General features: G+C 31.5%; 1 protein-coding gene across 1 annotated transcript; it reads right to left on the bottom strand.

The window, feature by feature from the left end:
- Positions 1 to 288: 288 nt before the first annotated feature.
- Positions 289 to 16,737, bottom strand: LOC128397557 (homeobox protein Wariai-like). The gene is made up of 4 exons (XM_053358295.1): positions 16,084 to 16,737; positions 15,081 to 15,327; positions 849 to 1,820; positions 289 to 761 (listed from the first exon to the last, which is right to left on the bottom strand). Exons 1-3 carry the CDS (start codon positions 16,317 to 16,319, stop codon positions 903 to 905), a joined length of 1,401 nt encoding a protein of 466 aa, XP_053214270.1. The 5' UTR covers positions 16,320 to 16,737; the 3' UTR covers positions 289 to 761; positions 849 to 902.
- Positions 16,738 to 17,100: the final 363 nt, after the last annotated feature.

The following is a 17,100-nucleotide window of genomic DNA, read 5'->3' as shown; positions in this document are numbered from 1 at the left end:
AAATTGTCAACTTTCTCTCTTAATTAATCATCGTTGATTAACACTAATTATCGATCAATTTGTGAGCTCGAAAACATTGATTATGTATCGAAACTGAACCAAACTTTGAGTACCTAATGATGGCCCGTCGGTGGCTTGTACTGTCCAAAGCATTCACCTAATGGTGTTAAGTAAATGGAAGAAAAAATTTCCATCTCATCACAATTAACTAATTAATTGCTTCCAAATAGCGCTTGCATTAATTAATCCAGAAGACGATTAGTAAATTGTTTTGGATTTTATTTATTCAATTAATCAGTTGCAATATTTACATAAAGTTTAAAGTGTTTCTTATTTTGATAACTTTAAATTGTCAGAAAAAATTTCCAAATAATCAACAATCAAGGAAAAATAATATCGATAATTAATTTGTCTCTATTATCTTATTTTTAAGTTAATTGTTTGAGCTTTTTAAAGATTGGTGATTGTTGATAATTAATGACAAATAAAATCAGGGAAGTCCAAGCAATTTAATTAACAATTAGATTATGTCAATATGAATATGTGTTAATGTGATATAATTTTGTTTTAATTGTTGTGGGAAAATGAAACTCAGTTTAAATTTAATTATACAGAAAATCAATTCCATTGGTGAAATGACCATTCCATTTGTTAATTAGTAAATGAAAATTTACTAACTAGTTTAACAAACCATCACTGTAATGATAATCCTTGAATTTTCAATAACAATTAACAAATTTTGTCAATTAGCAAATTTGATTCTGAAAAAAAAACAATGAGAAACAATTAACGTTCAGTTTTATCAATTAACTAACAACTCGTAACAATTGAAAGTAAATCAAACTCACCAAACTTAACAGTTAGCAATTGGATTCCAGTTGATAACAATTAGTAACAATCAATCATAACTTTTTTAAATTGTTATTTCTTGATGAAGTTGCTAAATCACACCAAGTTTTGTAATCAATTAACCGATTAGATCCAATCGGTGGTAATTTCAACGATTCACAATCTTGAGCAATCTCTTGATTGTGATTAGAATCTGGATTAGCTTTAATTACATCAGATTTACCTCCTTTAGATGAAGATGATTTAGACGAAGATGATTTTGTTGAAGTTTTTAATTGTGATTTATTGATTGTGCTATTAGTATTTTCATTGATTTCTCCATTTCCAAACCAAGACATTGTTTCTTGTTCCCAGATTTCCTCATAATAATCAGTTGATCGGTTAATTGATTTAAGATTTTCAATCTTTTTCCTCAGAGCAGTTTCGAAACTATTACAATTAGTTAAATTATCATCGCAATTAGCTTCATTTTTATCCGTTGAGTTATTATTGTTGTTATAATGACGACGTGATAATGAACATTGTTTCATCTTGGTCGCAATTAAATCATCATCTTTACCATCAAGATGATATTGTGATCCAGTGTGATGATTTTGATCATGATTAAGTTGATTGTGATAATCACTAGTTACATAGGTTCCATCTGAATCAACGGAAATTGAATCAAGTGATTTAGCTTTCGAAAGTGTTGGTCTGATTGATGTCCATCTTTCCAAGTCTTTCGAGTAAATCGAATTGAATTGGGTCAAGTAATTAGTTAATTGCGATACAATTTCACCTTTTGATTCTTCCTTTGCAATTTCCAATGCGTTTTTGCCGTAATTGTTTCGTTGTCTCAATAGATTAGGATCAAGTTCGCGTTTGATGAAATGACCAACAAAACACTCGACGACATTTGATTGTCCACTTTTAGCCCCATGCATCAGGGCAGTATTGCCCTCTTTGTCCTGAATCGTGATATCGGTATTAACCTGTTAATGTATCAATTAATTTATGTGACAATTAGTAAATCATTTTGAATTGAGTTCGAGCAAAAATTTTTCTTCATTTCCTTTTCGACTCTATTGGTTACTCATCTCAATTAGATTCTTAGTCAAACTTGACCAACTTTCATCTCAGTTGTTAATTGTTATTAATCATAATAATATTAATAATATTACGACTGATGATCAATGATCAGAAATATAATATTGATTAAATCAAGGTTAAGATTTAAAGATTAATTGATTTGATTGATTTCTCCAGTGGAAAACAACTGATGGAATCACAATTCACTTATCATTAATCTGATTCAGTTAATTTGGTTAATGAGACAATTTAATTAGGACGCTTGTTGATATGAATTTAGGTTCTTACTCATCTTCCTCTGGTCATTCAGTGATTTGGTTTTATCTGTTCAGTGGTCAGTATTATCATCACTATGGTGACACAAATTTCTGACCAAGTTGACCAATCAGTTGACCATGTACAGGTTAAACTTGGGCTTGACCCTTTTTTTAATATCATCAACATGAAAGGTAATTAGGTTACACAGTTAATTGTGTTTCCATAACCAAAGGTAAAATCTATGTCAACCTAATGGTCAAGATGATGAATTAAAGTTAATCCAATGGTTTCTGTTTTCATTCAACAATTTAGGTTAATTAAAATGTTGATTTGTACTTTCACTTATATTATATTCAAGATCAACAATTTAGCTCTAAATGATTAATTTGATTTCTTTTGATTATATGTCAAGATCATTAGATTAAATCTTAATTCACTTCCGATGGAAATAAACTTTCTAATTGTTAATGAAATATTATTGATCTTAAAATGTTACAATTACAATCAAAGTATGATGATGATGATGATGATAATCAATCAAATGAATATTATTACTGAAACATGATAGATTCCGATCAATCTAACATCTAATCAATTCAAATGATCAATTTAGATGAATCATAATCAATCAAATTGTAAGGTCTAATTAATTCACGGGGATGAGGTACAGGCACCCTTACAAAAATGCACCGAAATGATCGAACTGCAATCCTAGCAATTAGTGAGAGGGTTTAAAGTAAATTACCCTAATATCCCTCTTAGCCAATTAGCAAGAGCAATTGAGTAACGATTTAGTTAATTAGGAAATTGTTTATTGAAGTAAGTAACACTTTGAGATTTATAACATGGAAACGGAAGTTGAGAGATTGGGGAAGAGAGAGTTAACTTGAGTAAGTTAAAGGTTAGACATTAACATAACCTGATTGAGAGATTAACATAAAGATGAGTAGTAACAACTATTTTCAACTGATCATGAGTGATGTGGAAAAGGAAATAGCATAGGTATTTATGCAGGTAAAGAAAGAGATGATTGGTTACAGAGATTAAGCGGGATAAACAAATATAATAATTAATTGATTGTTGATGGAGAGAAATAATTAAGGGGAAAGAAGCCAATCGAAGCGTTTTACAGAGCCCCGTTCAAAGCGTCGATTATGACCTTTAAATAGGCTTAACGACGTTCGTAAGCGTAGAAAAGGCTTCTGATATGCTTATAAGGTAACGGTCGTTTATGATCAGGTTCTCCATCAATGAAATCTTCAGGATAAAATTGTTGAATTTTCTGAGATTCTTGTACTTTTCTTGGGAGTTTTGATTTGTTTTAAGAGCATCAGGCCAATCGATAATTTGTTTAAGAACATCTTTAAAAGTCCACCCATATTGAAATTAAGAGGCCAATTGTATCCTCGATAACCAGTTTTAGTAAAACGAGGTTTGGTTTTGTATAATTCAATTAAAGTTGCTTCAATTCGAGGCATATCGATTAAATAGAGCCAAAGGGTAAAAGCTGCATCGATAATCGGGGAGTGGAGTTTTTCTTGAAAGATTTTTCCAAATAAAACGAAGGCACAATATTTTAGGCCAAGAGCTTCTTTTGATTTAACTCGACAATTATAATAAAGGGAAATGTCAACGATTCGAGGTAATAAATAATAATGATCACGTGGAGTTAGATAGAGATCAAAAGATCGGCAATGTGACCACAGAGAATGATTCGATCATATTTCTTAGAACTTTTAAAACTTCATCTCGAACTTTACAAATAACGGTGCGAATCGAACATCTTCGTATTTTAAGCCATGAAAAGCTGTTTGCATATCCCAATTAGCTGCTGCTGGATGACGAATGAATGAGTTGTAGATAATATTATTGCACTGGTCGACAATCGAAATCCATACTGGAACATTTTTAAAACTTCCATCCTTCATTACAATAGTTTGTTTCTCAATATCGATTGCACAAACTTTGAAACCATAATATTTGATTTTTCCAACTGCAGAAGCAATTTGCTTCGAGAAATGTTCAGGAGGAATCATTAGTGGTAATGAAGGGATTGATTTAGCTAATATAACATTTTTATAAAGCTTTTGTCTCCTTTGATTTTTTTGTTTGTTAAATGCTTTTGAATTTTTTCGTCGATATAATAATCGGGATTTACGGCGTTTAACAAGTTCAGCTTCAGTTTCAGGCGTATGAGCTGGAGTAGCTTGAGTGATCGGTTGATATTTTTCGGCTGAACTGAAATTGAAAATGATATCATCTGAATTTGGTGATTGTTGAGATGAACATGGAGAAGGAGATGGTTGAGATGATGAAGTTGAAGGAACAGCTGATGAAGTAGATTCTTGAGATGATGAGAGGCTTAACGAAGGAATAGATCGGCGGGTTCGAGGATCTGAAGGAGTTGGATCGGGAGTTGACTTTGGAGTTGAAGGAACTGAATCAGGAATTCGTTCAATAATTGTCGTTAGATTTTCACTTGAAATCTTTAATTGTTGTTGTGGAGGAGGTTCATTCCAATCAACACAATCTTCTTCCCTTGGACGTTGGAAGGTAAAAGGTTTGGGAGGTGGAATTACGGGAGTTAATTCACCTCGTTTTCGAGCATTTTTATTGGCTCGACGACGTTGATTAGCTTGAGATTTTAATGCTCTTGATGCTTCAATTATATCCCATGGTATCTCTGGTTCATGAGTTGGTGATGCGGAAGGAGATGAATTAATCTGTTTAATTGTTTCAGTTTCTTTGGGAGTTTTTTGTTTATCTGATGAAGGAGTAATAACAGGTAAAGGTGAACCTAATTTTTCTAATAATAATTCAAATGAAGTCGGCTGAATGAAAAGATCTGCTGCTGAAATTGGTTCTTTAATTGTTGAGGCTGTAGTTGTAGTTGTAGTTGAAGATGAAGGAGTTGGTGAAATTGATTGTTGATTAATTGTTAATTGTTCTACTTGTTTTTGAATTTTAGATTTAGATTTTCTTTGAAGATATTCGGAAGGAGTTAATTTCTTTTTCGATGGAATATTTGATTCGGTATCAGATGAGCGTTTAGATGATGATGATGAATCTGATAATGTTGATTGTTCAGGATCACTGAATAAATTTCTCAATGATGAATTTGCTTGCTCTTTAAAAGCAGCTTGAATATCTTCTTCGGTGAAATTTTCTTGACCAATTTGATCGATGAAATATAAATCGCTCGGATTTTCATTAATTGTTTCATCGTCGAGAAGAAAGGTATCGGCCACATTGGAACAATCGAATTTAAATTTGTTGTTTGATTTACAATTTTTACAATGGTTACTAATTGTAACGTAATCACCATTTTCTTTACAATTTGAATATATACAATTTACTTTATAACTGGTTATTAATTGTCGTTCGTCTTCGGCTAAAGGCTCGAATTTGGAGAATCCATTATCTCCGCAAATATTAAATTGACATAGAAATTGCTTATTTCCCATTTTTTCTTCATTAATATTCTTGGTAAGAGGTTGATTTTTAATTGCTTGAGAAAGAATATGAAGAAAACGAGCACAGGTACGACAACAGAAGAAGGTACAGTCCATACATTTCATCGGAACTCGTGCTATTTGATCACATAGAATACAAATGTAAGATCGTTGATCACCACTGACCTTATCCACTGTAAATCCGGGTTGAACTAATACCTTATCGAATGAAACTGAGAATTGACGTTCAGTTATTTCACCGTAAACTTTTAGAACTTTTAATTTGATGAATTTCTTGAATTGTTCACCATCCAACTCCTTTATAAATTCATTACCTCCAATATTTTCATTACCTTCATCAGTTTCCATTTCTGATGACAACTGCTTATCCATTTTATCCATTTAAATTTATCCAAAATTTAACAGCACGAATCCAACCAATGTCACCAAGGGTTCACAGGTAATTAACACCAGCACTTTATTTGTGGTTGACAATTAAAGGATTGGATTGGAAAAGTTAATTGTTGTATAAAGTAAATTACCCTAATTTAACAATTAACTGGGATAGGATAAGAGTTAACAAAGTAGTTTGAAGTAAATTACCCCAATATCTACTTTGACTTTGAGCGAAGGTTATTGTTGGGAAAGGAATGGAAAAGGAAAAAAATTTACAATTTAATCTTATTGTTGATTATTGTTGAGATTTTGTTGAAACAATTAACTAATTGTTGCATTTTCTTCAAGAAAATGAAGGAAGATTGAAGAGAAATCAAATCAAAAATTAACACGCATCACTTTAAGACAACGTGTTGACCAGGGTAATTTACTTTGGTCACACTTTCTAATTAAACTAATTTAAATTGAATTAATTTTGTTTAAGTTAAGGTAGTTTAGAGTAAATTACCCTAATATCTACCTTATACTTACTAAATTAAACGAAAAAATAATTAATTAATTGTTGATTTGATTGAAGAAACAAAGAGAAAGTGAAAACATGTTGACACTTTGAAGAAATTAACATTTTTAACTCTTCTTCCTTAAAGAGAATAGAAAAATGGACATTGTCTTTTTAGACAGAGAAATAGACAGAGAAAAGAAAGAGAAGAGAAAGGAGAAAATAGAATAGAATTTTCTTTTGGAGGAAACGGAAAAGACAGAGAAAGAGAAAGAGAATTTGTTTGTGCAAGCGCAATCTGTTATAATTGAAGAGTCAAGGGTAATTTACTTTTGTCTCTTCTCTTAATTAATTAATTAAATTAATTAGTTAATTAATTTTTTAAATTGTTAATTTATATCAATTTTGATATTTAAAATGTGCTTAATCTGATGGTGTTTAAATCATGAAAATCGACTGAATAGTTTTTTCAGAATCTCTGTGAGAAATTCTCAATTGGAACCTCGTTCACATATGCATCAGAAGGTAAGTTGAAATTTGTAATTTCTTTTGTTTCAATTGTTTAATTTTGATCAATTTGATTAACTTAATAAGGGTAATTTACTTTTGTGAGTTAATCAATTGATTGTTTCCCATTAATTTAGTTGATTAGTCAATCAGAATTTGGTGTTTGTAATTTCGGTTCAGGGTAATTTACTTTGACCGTTTACAATACTAAAGCTTTTTTCTTTTCTTCTGTTTTAAGGTAATTGTTTTAATTACGAGGAACTAATTGATTAATTAGAGAAGGAGAATCGACAGAAAAAGGTAATTAATGTATTTAGATTAATTCGAAATCTTAATTTAAAATTGAATATGAATTAAATGCTTTCTTTGTTTCTTTTTGTTTTCATGTTGGTGACGAATTTTTCTTATCGTGAGAACCAAAATGGAGGAAAGTAAAAGATAAGTTGATCTTTTTAATTTTAAATTTACCAAATGGTCAGAATCTCTTGTCTCTATTGTTTCAATTGAATTTAAATTGCTCTCAGAAATTTGATCTGTTTAAACTTGTGATCATTGATCGAAATCATTAACTTGTTTACTAGGGTAATTTACTTTGGTAAACAAGATTCTTCTAATTAAAGAAAGAGAGGGAGAGAGATAATCAATTGATTAATAAATATTAAGAATGAGAGAACGAAAGAGAGAAGATAGATTTAGATTAGATAGCGAAATTGTTAAATGTATCAATATTACTGGACACAAGGACCAGGGTAATTTACTTTGGATACTTGTGGTCAATTTGATTAGTTAAAACAATTGATTTGTTGGTTAATTAAAATCTTAATCTCAGCGAAGATTAGCTCGAGACTATCATCTGAAAGATGAATTTCTTTCTAATTAAAATCGAATCATTGATCCAAGTGTTACTTAAATCAAATTTTCCTAATTTTCTTTTTAATTATCATTTAAATTAATTAATTTTTCTATTTTGTTTCGTTAAAGGGAATTATCTCAATGGATCTGATTGATTATCAATGGCGAAGTTTTGATTTATTCCACCAAAGGAGGAGAAAGAAAAACAACAAATCAAGGGATTGGTAAAAGGTTTTTGAATCAATTAATTGATTCATTGAAATTTAAATTAATCAGTCAGATATCAGGGTAATTTACTCTGAACTGAATTAACTTTAAATTTTTGCGAATGATTGATCAAAGGGTAATTTACTTTTTGATCAAATCTAATTTGTGACCACTGCTATCTGAACATTGATAATTAGGGTAATTTACTTTGGTTATCAATGGAATGAAAGGGAATATCTATCTTTTAATTATGAGAGGAGAAAGTGAGATTGAATGAAAGCAGAAATTAAAATTTTAATTTCTGATGATTAGAAAGAAGAAATGTTTGATACTGATAGGAAGTTCACTTAAGTTAATTGTGACAATTAATTGAACAATTAACTTATTCTGTGTTTTCTGATGTTGTCAAAACATCAGCTGATTGATCAGTTAAATCAGTTATCTCAGATCTTTCACCTGCTAGTTTTAAATTTTCATAATTAACTTTAAATGCTGGACCTTTTAGTCCCACAATTAAGGCCGCAGAATCATAAGTTTCAATAACAATATAATCTCCTTTGTAAGGAGCAGTTAATTTCTTTCCTCTTAATTTGTTCTGAATTTTAACAGAAACTTTAACTCTGTCACCTACTTTAAATGGTAAAGGTTGAGGTTCAATTAAATCAAGTCGATTCTGTTGATTAGCGATCATTCTCTGATAATGATCATTTCTTAATTGTTGAAGTTCCTCATGATTTGATTGCGTAGGCTGAATTTCTAATTCATTGAGTAGCGGAGTGTTTGGTAATTTTCCAAACAACAGATAATAAGGAGAAGTTTGTAAATTTTCTGAATGAGCAGAATTGTAACTTAGAACATGTTCAGTTATCCACTTGTCCCAATCTTTTGGTATAACTGTAAACATGTTGATACGGTTTCCCAAAATACCGTTTAACCTTTCGATCAATCCGTTCGATTGAGGTCGATAAGGAGTTGTAAATTGTAATTTAATTTTTTGTTGCTCACAAAATTCTTTAAATCCATTTGATCTAAAACAGGGTCCATTATCCACTTGAATAACTTTAGGATGCCCGATAAATTGAATAATATATTTAACAAACTTAATTGCTTCGTTCTCCTTTTGATTCCTGTAAGGTTGAGCGAATACATATTTAGTGAAATAGTCGACAGCTGTGAATAAATATTCATTTCTTTGAGATGACGGATGAAATTTTCCGACGATGTCGATTTGTAATCGTTCTAATGGTTGAGTTGGAATCGGCATTTGATGAGGTCGATGATTGTTTGTTGTGGGATGTTTAAAAGATAAACAAGTATCGCAATTAGCAATTTTCGATTTTAACCATTCGTCCATTTGAGGAAACCAGAATAGTTCTTTCATTCGTTTCGAAGTAGATTTATACCCAAAATGACCTCCAATTGATTCCGTGTGCAAGGCACTAAAAACTTTTTCTTGTAGAGAAGCAGGAAGAACAATTGCCAAATTGTTATTAGTTAATTTTCTTTGAAGAAGCCCATGCTTCATGACAAAATGCTTGGTTAGATAACCTTTTGATAGCTGTCGAATTGTTTGTTTGACATAATTGTCTTTCGATTGATGCTTTTTAATTTCGCTCGAATCGTTAAAATCATCATCAACTTTGAATTTTTGATCACCAGTTGCGATAAATTTAGAAACTAATTTATCGTCAATAATCTCAGGTTGTCCCATTTTCTCTCCAATTTCTTCCGCCAATTGTTTCGAAAATAAAATCCATTGATGTTTATTTTCATCCTTAATCATTTCAATATCGTCACAATCGAAATTTTTGATTAATGAATCATCCCTATCCATCCAGTTAGAATTATGAATTAAATTGTGAGGAGATTGATGACAATCGTTGTACATCACTTGACAATTTTCCTCAAAAGCAAATAATAGATATTTGTAATAGTCTTCTTCATTTATTTCACCGATTTTCTTATGGCGCCATTCACTTGAACGTGAGAAGCAATCAGCTGGATGAGTCTCCTTTACTATACTCGATCTTGTAGTCGTATTGTGACATTAGTGAGGCCCATCGGTGCAATCGTGCACATTAAAATTAATTTTCGGTAGCACAAAGTGCACAATGATCGAAACGATCGTGAAACTTTTCCACTTAGATAATGAGAATATTTATTAACTGCAACGATAACGGCCAAACACTCTTTCTCCGTTATCGTATAAGCCAGTTGATATTTTGCAAGTTCTGTCCAAAATATGAAACTGCTCTCCATTCATTGTTTTCTAATTGAAGGAGAATCCCGCCAACAGCAATAGATGAAGCATCAACCATCAATTTATGTTGAGCTTCAGGTTTGAATTGAGAAAGTAAACAATCTTTTATCAATGAATCTTTGATGTGTTGCCAAGCCTTTTGATGATGTTTATCCCAATTAAATTTACCTTTGTTCTTCTTAGAACATAACTCGAACAGAATCGAAGCAACAGTTGAGTAATTAGGGATAAATTTCGATAGATAATTGAAAAGTCCCAGTTGACTTTGAAGTCCCTTGACATTTTGGGAGGTTGAAATTCCTTGAGACGCTGGATTTTTCAGGATCCGGCGAACTGAATTTCCGCTGATAATATGACCTAAAATTTTACTTCTTTATGTCCCCATTTACACTTATCAGGCTGAACTTTTAAACCAATATCTTTTATTCGGGAAAAAACGGAATTAGCATTTGCGATTAATTCATCAAACGTTTTTCCAAAAATGACGATGTCATCAATATATGCTAAACAAGCTTTGTAGAGAAGATTACCAAAGACAGAATTTACGAATTGTTGAAAGTAGGCAGGGGAATCAGCTAATCCCATGGGTAATCTCACATATTGAAATTTACCCATTTCGGTAACAAGAGCGACTTTTTCTCTTTCGGAAGGATTTAATTGGATTTGATGAAATCCTTGAGCAAAATCGATGGTGATGAAATATTCATAGCCTGCCAAAGCTTGAATATGATCATCAATGTTGGGCATTGGATAGCTTCTTGTTTTCATGATAGAATTCAGTTCTTTAAATGATGTAACCAAACGATAGTCTTTACCACCAGGTTTTTCGACTAGAAATGCAGGGGAACCACCACAGGAATTAGATGGTTCAATGATGTTGTTCTGAATTAGTTCAGTTATCTTCTTGTCCAGAATTTCCTCTTCTTTGGACCAAGTCGATAAGGGTTACATTTTGGAATAGAATGACTTCCAATATCGATTTTAATATTGACTGTTTCGGCTGGAATACAACCCAGGTCGTATTTGTGAGTTGAGAAAACCGATTTAAATTTGTTAAGAAAATCAACCATTGTTGATTTTTGATGCTGATTTAAATTTGATGAGATGCCTTTAATTAATGTTGATTGTAAATTTGAAATTTCCGAAGGAAATTCATCTCGTCTTGTGTCTAATTTGGCTTTTTAATTTCATGAAGATATTGTTCATCTGAAAGGAGGACATGATTATCATGCTGATTAAAATGGCGATTGTTGATTAAAATTAATTGATTGCTGATTATAAGGCGATTGATTAAAAGTTGATTGATGTGGAAAGATTAAATTGTGATTAAAAGTTGAAGAAGAAGAAGAATTTAATTGTTGATGATTAAATTGATTTGGATGATTGTGACTTGTAGGTTGATTGTAGCTGGAAGGTGATGATTGTTGATTAATTGTTGAATGATTTATTTGTTGATGATTTAGTTGATTGATTTTGTTGTGAAGGTGAGTTTGAGGTTGAATGTGAGGTCGAAGTTGTGGACTGTGAGCGAATTTGTCTGCAGTTAGGTGGGTAATTACGGGCGGGTCCATAGATTCTTGGGAATTGAGTTGTGAAAAGGTGATGAAAACATTCAGGTCCGGGAATCTTCAGAGTAATTCTGAGATTTTTACCAGATCTGGTTGGTTTCCAACCTTTCACCGGGTCAGCTTCCAGTGCTGTGTTAGACCAGAACCAGAAATTTTTACCAAGTATCATTTCAAATGGTAACTCCTCAAGGACAAAAACTCTTAATGGATCCAATTTGATTGGATTTTCTACTTTAAAAACCAATTGTGTAACACCTACCGCTCTCACAGGTTTATTTCTTCCTGACAACCCTAGAAACTCATGGTGACTCTGATAAATAGGAATTTGCAATCTAATTGCTAAATCTTTTCGCATGAAAGTTGAGCCTGAGCCGGAATCAAGAAGAGCTTCAATATTGGCTATTTCATGGTGATCAATGTTAATTGTTACTCTCGGTCTCATATTGATTTGATTGTTGATAGCTTGTATCATACAATTTGTTGAATTTTCAGCGGCTACTCTAGCCTGACAATTTGCTGTCGAATGACCGTAACTAGTACATAAGGAACAATAATTACTATTATTGTTTGTGTTACTGTTATTGTTATTCTCATTGTTACTGTAATTTGTGGATTGTTGCTGATTTGACTGTTGATTTGGAGGTCGATTAGATTGCTGATTGTTTGACCTTCCTCGTCCTCTATAATTACTTGATCGACCTCTAGACGATCTTGAATTATTAGGTGATGATGAACTGTTCTGATCTTGATTGTACGACAGAGATTTACCTCTAGAATTAGGTGAACTGGATTGATTTGATCGCTGGGATCGATTAGAATTATCTTTACTGGGAGTGAAATTGGAGTTAAATCCATTGGATTTTCTATTGTTATTGTTACCTTGATTCTGTCGACGATTAGTTGGACTCGGAACATAATTTTCATCGCAAGAGCTATCCTTTATCTTATTGCTATAAATGATTAAAAATTTAGTTAATTTATCCAACGTGTTTACATTTGAATTGTGTCTCAAAGAGAAGCTCAATTCATTTGGAAGCAAATGGAGAATTAAAAAGATGATTCCTTTATCTGGAATCTTAGGTATCACTAACCTAGCTGCTTCTGTTAATTCGAAGACATAATCACTTGGATTGATGCCTTTCGTGAATTTCTTATTGAACAATTTTTCAGTCCTTCAGCTACTTCTCTTTCGCCTACAAGCTTTCACGAACACGTTTAACTAAATTAGCAAAAGAAATGTTAGGATTGTTTCTGAAATTTCATCAATAGCTTTATGAATATCATCAGTTACTTGTGCACAGAGTTTTAATAGCAAGGTGATCAGATAATTCTAGAAGAGAAACTCTTCTCTCTAGTTTGTTTAACCATTGGCAAAAAGTCAGTGACCCTTTTTCAATGTATTCTTCAATTACTGATTTGAATTTAAATCCATCAAGAATTGATGGTGAATTAGATCTGAACATTTGCTGAAAAAATTGAGGAGTGAAATTAAACATTTGATTGGAATTGATTGGAGTCTGAGGGTTGGTTTTCTGTTTGTGGTTATTTGGGAGTGGAGAATGATAATCATGAGGCTCGTCATTGACAATGTCATCGACTAAAGCTTCATCATGATCATCATTCTGAGGGAAACACTCAAAATACCTTTTGATTTGCATAGATGTGAACTCAAGTTCTTTTAGATAATCTTCAGAGAGATTCTTACCTTCATCGATGACTTCTTCCTTGATTAATTTTCGAAGATTCTCTTCGGTAATACCAGCGCTTCTCAATCGGTGGTGAATTTCAGGGCAATCGAGGAATTTAGGGTCGAATTGATGATTTTTATCGATGGGTGATGAATAGGATAAAAGGGAACCACAAATAAAGGCTTGTGTGGTCATCGCCTCGCGAATGACCTTGGTGACATAGGCTTTACCTTGGACTGAATATTTAAGTCCATAAATTTCACAGAGCTTTTGACGATTAGTCTCGTCATTGATATAAGCGCCAACCGTAATTGTTTCTTCAGACATGATTGAATCACTGAATGTCCAATCGTGCACGTTAACTCTTTTGTTTTCGTGAAAAAATTCAACTAAAGATGTGTTGAGGTTTGGAACAGAAAATGCTGTTCTTAATGATGAATAAATTCTCGAATCGAATGATGTGAAGAATTTTGATTCTATTGAAGATGAGGACGAAAGCTCCACTTTGTTAAATTGTTACTAATTGTTGCTAAAAAGCACACACAGGGAAAGAACACACTCAGAGCTAGTAACACGTGTAAAGGAACACACTACGATGACCTTCAGACAAGATAATGATTACCACTACTCTGGTTATTACTCGTTTAAGTAATGAGGGATCTCCACCATTTGTAAGGTCTAATTAATTCACGGGGATGAGGTACAGGCACCCTTACAAAAATGCACCGAAATGATCGAACTGCAATCCTAGCAATTAGTGAGAGGGTTTAAAGTAAATTACCCTAATATCCCTCTTAGCCAATTAGCAAGAGCAATTGAGTAACGATTTAGTTAATTAGAAATTGTTTATTGATAAGTAACTTTGAGATTTATAACATGGAAACGGAAGTTGAGAGATTGGGGAAGAGAGAGTTAACTTGAGTAAGTTAAAGGTTAGACATTAACATAACCTGATTGAGAGATTAACATAAAGATGAGTAGTAACAACTATTTTCAACTGATCATGAGTGATGTGGAAAAGGAAATAGCATAGGTATTTATGCAGGTAAAGAAAGAGATGATTGGTTACAGAGATTAAGCGGGATAAACAAATATAATAATTAATTGATTGTTGATGGAGAGAAATAATTAAGGGGGAAAGAAGCCAATCGAAGCGTTTCCCTTACAAAATTAAAGGTTAAATTGTTTACTAGGAACACTCATAATCCATTAAGAAGTCTTAATCATTAGAGTTAAATCAACTTTCCAAGTTAAATATAAATCAATTGTTTCAATTGAAAGAGTTAACAACTTGTCATTATTTTGGTCAGACAATTAAGACAATCAATTGATTGTTATTAACCATACACAGAGAGAGAAGCGAGTTAATTGTTTTGAAAGTTAATCACTAGTTTTAACTATCAATTGTTTCACATTCTCATAGCAACCTGCTAATTGTTAAGATAATCAATGATTGTGATAAATTGATTTACTTACATGAGAAAGTAGCAACTGAACGACATCATCTTGACCCTTAATTGTTGCATGAATTAAGGCAGTTTGACCCCGAGAATCTTGTATATTTGGATTGGCTCCAAAATCAATCAACAATTTAGCAAATTTGATTCTCATCTTTCGTTGTTCTTTACGATTTAATGTCTTCACCAAAAAGATTAATGGAGTTTCCCCTGATTCATTGCGTCCATTCACATCTTGACCACTTTGGATCAACAGAAGACACTGTCTGATTAATTAAGAAATTAACAACAATCAATAATTTATAGTTGATTAAGTTCATCGACTGAAAAATCACCAATCAATAAACCAAAGACAATGACATTGAATCAATTTTTAAATTGCTCTTTCCTTAAGAAAATTTTAAATTTTCACTTCAATTAACTGTTTTTGATTTTGATATTTGATCATAATCAACATTTAATTGTTAATTGTAGGTTAAGTTAAATTGATTGGTCAAGTAACATTTGATTTAGTTGTAATTTGATAACAAAAAATTGTCAATGGTCATGTCATTTTCTAGTTATTGATTAGCAACTCTAATTGTAATAATATTGGTGACAATTAATGTAATCATCAATTTCAAGTTCACAATTGATTTTTGTCTTCATGTTGATTATATCAGATTAACATGTAAAGAGTATTGATTAGCCAATACAATCAAATATAACCATTTGATTATGTTGATTCCATGGTTAATAATCATCAACAATCAACTAATCATTAAGCATTTTACTTGAAAATTTAAAAAATATTGACTTTTAATTTTGTTTATCAACCTTTTCAAGGTTAATTGTCTTGTCACTGATTAATGATTTTTTTTTCAATTGTTATCAATATCCAAGTCCATTAGTATTTATTAAAAATTGTAAACAATTTATTGATTTCTGATAAATCATAATTATATTGTTACTTATATATTTGATAGTAAATAATGATAACAATATAAGATTTCAAATTATTGATTTAAATTGATCATAATTACCTGTATCTTTGATTACGAATTGAATCAAAAAGAGCAATGTTTGAATTAGAGTCAACCGGATTAATTTTATTGTTAATTGTCAGCTTTTGTCGTTGATTTGAGTTAATTGTTCCATTAGCATAAGGATAATTATGATTACTTTTAGTTGCCTTTGAGTTAATTGTTAAATATTCCGTTGGATAAGCTAAACTTGCCCATTGTCCAGTTGAAGTTAACGAATCCGCAATCGAGACCATAATTCATTGAGAGATAATTAAACAACACAATTAAAAGTAACTTAATTGTAAATATACAAATAAGGATAATTTAAAAAAAAACAAGTACAACTCATAAAAAGTAACAACAGTTTTAGTAAAATCTTCACTTAATTATCCCGATGTTGATTAACAGTTTGAGATGAAATTAATTGTAACCAATACAAGTTGATAATGATATTAGTTTCCAATGAATCCTCATGTTATCAATGAATTAATTTCACCTTGATAAATATCATCTCTATCATCATTATCATCATCATCATGCGCAAGCCAAATTATACAATACAATCAGTTAATTGTATTCATATAATCATGATGAATATTGGAAATATTATCATTCTGACTGTCCAGTTCTGTCCATTGGACTTTTTTTTTATTTCTTTTGTTCCAAATTTTTCCTCACTGACCATTCTGGACACTTTTTTGCTTCCTTTGGATTCAATGAGTTAATCAGAGCATTTCAACTGACCCATGATTAGTTAATTAGCTTTTATCATCCAATTTTCCTCCTCCTCCTCATCATTATCAAGATAATTTGTCATCAGACCTTTGGGAATTCAATAATCAGGCCAACAATCTGTTAACCATAATTACAAATCCAACTGTTTGAAATGATTTTTAGTTTATAATCACAAAATCGGATCAATTTATCTCCAAATGTTGATATTAAATTTGATTCTAAATCAAAATAATAAAACATTGGAACGAATTTAAATTTGGCGCTCAAATTTGCGAACACCAAATGTAACCGGTTACCTGG

Source organism: Panonychus citri, unplaced genomic scaffold, assembly GCF_014898815.1.
Source record: "Panonychus citri isolate SS breed McGregor unplaced genomic scaffold, ASM1489881v1 Contig00033, whole genome shotgun sequence".
Lineage (NCBI taxonomy): Eukaryota > Metazoa > Arthropoda > Arachnida > Trombidiformes > Tetranychidae > Panonychus > Panonychus citri.
The sequence above is the reverse complement of the archived record's forward strand: the minus strand, read 5'-3'. Positions and strand labels throughout refer to the sequence as shown.